The sequence below is a fragment of the Lethenteron reissneri genome, unplaced genomic scaffold, assembly GCF_015708825.2.
Source record: "Lethenteron reissneri isolate LAM-NWPU_2019-01 unplaced genomic scaffold, ASM1570882v1 scaffold_1141, whole genome shotgun sequence".
Taxonomy (NCBI): Eukaryota; Metazoa; Chordata; class Hyperoartia; order Petromyzontiformes; family Petromyzontidae; genus Lethenteron; species Lethenteron reissneri.
In genome coordinates, this window is record NW_026890829.1 from 22,140 (window position 1) to 28,754 (window position 6,615).

Here is a 6,615-nt window from a genome sequence, read left to right on the forward strand (position 1 = left end):
GCGCCGGAGTGAATCGGTGGGCGCCGGAGTGAATCGGTGGGCGCCGAGTGAATCGGTGGGCGCCGGAGTGAATCGGTGGGCGCCGGAGTGGAATCGGTGGGCGCCGGAGTGAATCGGTGGGGCGCGGAGTGAATCGGTGGGCGCCGGAGTGAATCGGTGGGCCGCCGGAGTGAATCGGTGGGCGCCGGAGGTGAATCGGTGGGCGCCGGAGTGAATCGGTGGGCGCCGGAACGTAATCGGTGGGCGCCGGAGTGAACGGTGGGCGCCGGAGTGAATCGGTGGGCGCCGGAGGTGAATCGGTGGGCGCCGGAGTGAATCGGTGGGCGCCGGAGGAATCGGTGGGCGCCGGAGTGAATCGGTGGGCGCCGGAGTGAATCGGTGGGTGCCGGATCGCCCTGCTCACCCGCGCCTCGCACCTTGCCCACCCAGGCAACCTCTGGCTGGCGAGGAAATGGGCGCTCGTGTGCCCGTGGTGTGGCCACGGTGGTGCGGTGGTGGCGCCGCCACGACCACTGCGCTGCTGCTGCTGCTGCTCGCGGTTGCCGCCGCTGCTGCTGCGGAGGCCCAGGAGCGACGCACCGCCCCGGACAAGGTCTCCCTCGGTCTCTGTATCCTCGTCACGACTACCGCCCGGGGTGGCGTCACCGCCGTGGCTCCAGCCTCTTCGTGCGGCCACTCACGGGGACTGAATGATTGTGAGATCGATTTGAAAATGAGCGGGGTTGTCAAATAATCCACCCATATTTGTCGCATTAATCGGTACTGCCGAAGTATTGCTCCCCTTGGTGGTACCGATTTCTGCTGTGGCTCGTGGACTGCGTGCCCCAATAACATTGCAGAATGCGAGCTATTGCCAAGCATCGTGTCTGCAAGAGTTCCGTGGACCACTTCCCCATGGGCTTCTGGACCACAGGTTGGGAACCGATGCACTCAAGCGAATGAATGCGCATTAGTTGGCCGATAACAACTTAATTATTGGTAGAGCCGGTGCGCCATCTGAATGCTGCTGCTGCTGCTGCCCATCAGAGTCGTTATCTCTGGTCGAGAGCGAGCGGTTACTGTGCAGCGTGTTACAAATCGAGATTATTATTACTCTTTGGTTCTGTCGGTAAAGTCACGTAGATGAAAAATATATTTTTTATTTTGACTTTACCAAAAGAACCAAAGAGTATGGATCCTTGCAGTCACGAAAACTTCAAATCTCGACATTATTGTTGTTGTAATTATGATGAGCTTGTAAGTCGCCGAGTGAAGCCGCTGCCCTGCGGAACGCGGCGTGCGCCTGCGCGTCGTGGATTGGGAACGACTCGCCGGGCTCGAGTTGCGCAGTGAGCGGTTCGACCTCTCTGTCCGAGCGCCGTCGGATCGCCACTTCTCCGAGTCCGGCGCTCCCTTTTGGGAATCGTTGCGATCGCCGCCGACGCCTTGACTCGACGGGCGCCAAGACAAGAAGCTGTTCGAGGTCAAACGCAAGGAGCAGATGAACGCCCTCAAGACCCTCATTGAGCTGAGGGACCTCCAGCAGCAGTACAAGATCATCGACATCATGCTGCAGGGCCTCTTCAAGGTGACCGAATGCGTTCGTAGGGCAACGTTTCAGGGGGGCGAATGGCCCTTCGTCACGCCCCTTGCTACATTTCAGTTTTTGTTCTTTTAAGGCCGCCGCAGTGTTGGTTTGTCGACGGACGTGTTTGAGCTTCTGCGTCAGTCGTGCTTTTGCGTGTTTGTACCCAGAGGGAGCAGCGCCGCATGGAGATGGTGCAAGTGAGGGTTTTGTGTTGTTGCTTCTGACGTTTTATTGACCCAGGCCGCTCTTGAGATCTCACCTGGGGTTAAACGAATTAAATTAGTAAATATCTGAAAGCAGACCTGGACCTCCTCTGCACAGGGACGGCTGTCCTACGGGAGTCCCCTAGGCTAAAGAATACTTGCAGCCGGGCATTGGAACGATTGAGATGAGATTCAAGGCACATTGAGATGCTGGGGCATTAATCCTCCAATAAATGCGAATGCCGAAGTGTTCAGTTTGCTGCCCTGTGGCACAGCTCGCAGTGACTAATAAGGTGCGTGTGTGTGCGTGTGTGTGTGTGCGTGTGTGTGTGTGTGCGTGTGTGTGCGTGTGGTGTGTGTGTGTGTGTGCGTGTGTGGTGTGTGCGTGTGTGTGCGTGCGTGTGTGTGCGTGTGTGTGCGTGTGTGTTGCGTGTGTTGTGTGTGCGTGTGTTGTGCGTGTGTGGCGTGTGTGTGTGCGTGTGTGTGTGTGTGCGTGTGTGTGCGTGTGTGGGTGTGCGGTGTGGCGTGTGTGTGTGCGTGTGTGTGTGTGCGTGTGTGTGCTGTGTGTGTGTGGCGTGTGTGTGTGCGTGTGCGTGCGTGTGCGTGTGTGCGTGTGTGGTGCGTGTGTGTGTGTGCGTGTGTGTGTGCTGTGTGTGCGTGTGTTGTGTGTGTGCGTGTGTGTGTGTGTGTGTGTGTGCGTGTGTGTGTGCGTGTGCGTGCTGTGCGTGTGTGTGCGTGTGTGTGCGTGTGTGTGCGTGTGTGTGCGTGTGTGTGTGTGCGTGTGCGTGCGTGTGCGTGTGTGTGCGTGTGTGTGCGTGTGTTGTGTGCGTGTGCGTGCGTGTGCGTGCGTGCGTGTGTGTGTGCGTGTGTGTGCGTGTGTGTGCGTGTGTGTGCGTGTGTGTGCGTGCGTGTGTGTGTGCGTGTGTGTGCGTGTGTGTGCGTGTGTGTGCGTGGTGTGTGCGTGTGTTGCGTGTTGTGCGCGTGTGTGCGCGTATGTGTGTGTGTGTGTGCGTGTGTGTGTGCATACAGGTGCTGGAGGAATCGCGCGTGATCCTGGCTGCCGCCAACGTGCTGCCTTCAGGCCCCATCCCCGACGACGCCCGACAGAGGGACGGTACGGGGTGCCCACCGTTACTGCCAGGGCCCCAATCTTCGCTGGTTATTTTTCGCGTAATAGGAAGACTGGGATAGGGATGTGACTTGTAGCAGCTACAACCATAATCGAGGAGGTATCCGTATGCGGTGTGCCAGGCGTGGAAACGTTTTCTGGGTCACTGACCCGGACAGAAATATAGCCTTGGTTACCAGGCCTGGCATCATGCTGAGGCTTATAGGGAGACCATGTATGTATGTTGAACTTCTTTCGCACCATACGTAGCCAACCATGATAATCGTCAAGCGATCTGGTGCCATTCCATTCCGTGCTTTCAGCGTCGGCAATAGATAAAATGTTACATTTATTCAGAGTTAGTTTGTTTGCCGGCTCGCGTCGTCCGTTATAGCGGCGCGGGCGTTTGCGCCGAGGCGCAAGGCGCTCCCTCGTGGCGTCGTGAAGCGACCATCGTCCCGTGCCGCCCCCCCCCCCCGCCCCGGCAGCGTTCTCCCACGTGGTGGAGAACGTGGCGTTCTTCGGCGACGTGCTCCTGCGCTTCCCGCGCATCGTGCACAGCTACGTGGACGGCAGCGCGGAGCGCCTCGCCTCGTGCGCTGGGGCCTCCTCTTCTGCAACGGCACAGGCGTCTTCGCCGACGGCACCCACGCGCAGCTGCTGGGCCTGGTGAGGCGACAAGACGGTAGCCGGGCTCCATTCCCGATCCGGGCGCCTCTTACGGCGTGGAGTTTGTATATTCTCTCCTTCCCCCCCCCCCACTGTTCTGCATGGGTTTCCTCCGGGTTCTTTGTTTTGATACCCGTGCGTGCGCTGGTGTTGATCTGTTTTGAGCCCAGGCGTCGCAGGAGCTGGGTCTCATCGAGAAGTCGCCCGAATATCACAACCCCTTCCAGCTGGACGAGGAGAAGGTAATTCCGACTTTCTGCGCGCAGCGGCTCACGGACGTTTAAACGCAAGACACGGCGCTGCGTTTATTTCCGCGCCCCGTGTTCGCTCGCCAACCCCTGCCGTGATTGTTGTGGTGTCACGCGCACCTGGGGGCGGGGGGGGGGCTCAGATGCTGAGGGACACGCAGGTGCTGCGCGAGGCGTTCCGGAAGGAGGAGAAGAGGAGGAAGCAGGAGGAGAAGCGCGAGAAGCGGAAGGGGCCGCGCATCACGCGCTCCCGCTCCGAACTCTAGCCGGGACCGCACTGCCCGTGCCGGCCGCGTCACCAATTCGCGACTCCGCCGGGCGACGGCTGCCACCGTGGAACCGTCCGCGAGCTCCCACCGTGCACCGGACCCCCATCGCTATCGACGAAACAAGCACCTCCACCCTCCTTTGCCCCTACCCTGCCCCCGGCAACCGTCAGGCTGACGACGAACGGCCCTGTCTGTAACGACGCCCAAACCCCCCACCTCCTCCCCCCCGCTCCGTAAGGGGAGTTTCTCGAGGAAAACTCGCGCCCGATCAAAACGTCGTCTCCCGTCGACAACGGGGCATCGACGTCCGCCGTGAGGGGGAGCAACACAAATGGTTACGGGCGCTGAAGTCCAATGCTCGTTCGTCCCGCAGGGCATCGTGGGAAAAGCCTCGTGAGCTCACGTTCCTCCCGGCCGCCTCGTGCGGCCACCCGCTTCAGGGACGACTGAGCGCGCGAGTCGTTTTGTTTTGGGTTTCGTGTCGATGCCTTGTGGCGTAAATGTGTTATTCGTCTTCGTTGATTACCCACGAATTTGAAGCCCCCGCTATGTTTACAACTCGGCCCGCCACGGCGCGCGATCACCTTCCGCCCGCCCGCACCGCATCCGGCGCAGCGACGCAGCGCGATGTCGTCTCGTGCGTGATGAGTCTACGCTAAAAAATTAATTCCTGCACGATCGCGAAGCGCGCGTCTTTTCGCCGCGATTTTGCGAGAATACGTTCACTCTTTATTGAAAGGTTGTCTGCTGGTGATGCATTCGGTATCGTGAAGCAAGCAAGATACGGTACAAACAGGAAACGTTCACGAAAAACACGCTAATAATGGACTCTTAACTCGAATATCGAACCCGAATTCACCGGAATTCACGGACTTGGCCGGTGGGGGGTGACGTGGTGGGAACGCCGCCGTGTGACTCGCACCCAAGTGAACTTACACACATCACGTGGCTTGCGTGACTGCCTTGCACGTGCGCTCTGCACTAAAGTTAATCTTTGTAACTCTGACCTCATCCGCTCTTCTTTTGAGCACGAACCGATGCTGTGCCAAAGCTGTTTCCAAAAGCACTTGAGCGCACTGCGTAAATAACGAAGCCTGTGTCTCGGATTAATAAAAAACTTAAAACGGTTTTGTTCTAGCACTTCGTGCAACCTGGAACTCTGTAAAAGCAAAAAGAAAACTAAAACTGCCGCTGGTGGTTGATAGATGTCTATTCACAGTGGTTGCCGAGGTGAAGTGCGTCTCGAGGTGTTGCGTTTCGTGCCAGGGTGGATTTGCCACGTCTGGGTTCGGTGTGCGTGAACGTCGCATGACTCCCAGGGGAAATGGACTGCCTCGTTTGTAGAGTAGAGCAAGCGTTCCGTGTGCTTTTGTTCGTCACCTCAAATTCATTCAAACCTTTTGGTCGTAGGTGCAACACGCTTATTATAGTCGACCGACGCAAAACCCTGCACCGGATTAAAATCAAAATGAATTTGATTGATTGCTGCAGTCCAGTGTTTGCCACACCATCCCGTTACGAGCAGGGGAGATGTCGAGACACAAAACTAAGAAGCAATAAACCCGGCGCCCGTTGGCAGCAGTGGGCTCGCCTCACCCTCCCTCCGGCTCGACTCCTCCGTGCCTCGAGTCCTGCCGGCCGCCCTGGGGACGCCTTCATCCCACCGCCCCCATCGGCCGGGCCGTCTCTCTCTCAATCCCCCCGGCGGAGGGAGCTGGAGCGAGCGCTGCTCTCCGCTCGGTGCGTTTTGGGAGCCTTCGAGCGCCGCTCCCCAGCGGTAGCCCGCGTTCACATCACTGGCGGGTCGAGCTAGAAACGTTCTGGCACGGAGAGAGAGAGAGATGAGAAGAGAGCGCGCTTGATAAAAACGAAGGCGTGTAATGTTACTAAGCCGTTTATCAATCCATATCTTTATTACAAGTGGTTACTTGGCCGCTCTAAAAATCGCTGCGATCGTTCATCAAAATGCGCCGGGACACGTGGGAATTCGCTGTCCCCCCCCCCCCCCACACGTTGTTCTTGTGACGGCGCTGACGACGGCCGAGTGGCTTGACTGTTGATCGACGGTGCGCGACACGCGCTCTCTCGCTGCTGCTGGATGGTGATGCCTATTCCCCTCCGTACGCCGCGTGTCTTGTGGGGGCTGGTCACGGTGCGGATGGTGGAGACACCGGGAGCATAGAGCAGTACAACCGTGGATTGTTTTAGCTGCCCTGCCCTGTGATGCGCACAACAGCAGCCTAGCAACAGCAGCAGCAGCAGCAACCCACAGCAACCCGTTATGCATGGTGGTTGCTCATCCAACCACTCTCCAGGCTCTAGCCTGCTTAGCTTTACAAGGTCCCACACGAGGTTGGGCAGCTGTACGACTGTTAAAGTATTCGAACTAAATGCCGTCCTGTGTTTCGTATTTATGCAAGGTTTCCAAAACATGTATTACCCAAGATTCAATCCGGATTTGAGAAGTGCATTACTAGGCAAGTGTTGGCAATAGACTTATATTTGAAAGTAAAAAACGACTTTGTAAATTGAGAAATATTTATATACCGTG

At 57.7% G+C, this 6,615-nt stretch overlaps 1 protein-coding gene across 1 annotated transcript; it reads left to right on the plus strand.

Annotated features, from left to right (window-relative positions):
* The first annotated feature begins 441 nt into the window (after nucleotides 1-441).
* Nucleotides 442-4,216, plus strand: LOC133361566 (coiled-coil domain-containing protein 134-like). The gene is given in 7 exon segments (XM_061580493.1): nucleotides 442-608; nucleotides 1,446-1,567; nucleotides 2,800-2,884; nucleotides 3,367-3,465; nucleotides 3,468-3,547; nucleotides 3,718-3,789; nucleotides 3,939-4,216. Coding segments are annotated over 7 exon segments (738 nt in total). The 5' UTR covers nucleotides 442-451; the 3' UTR covers nucleotides 4,062-4,216.
* The last annotated feature ends 2,399 nt before the right edge of the window (nucleotides 4,217-6,615 follow it).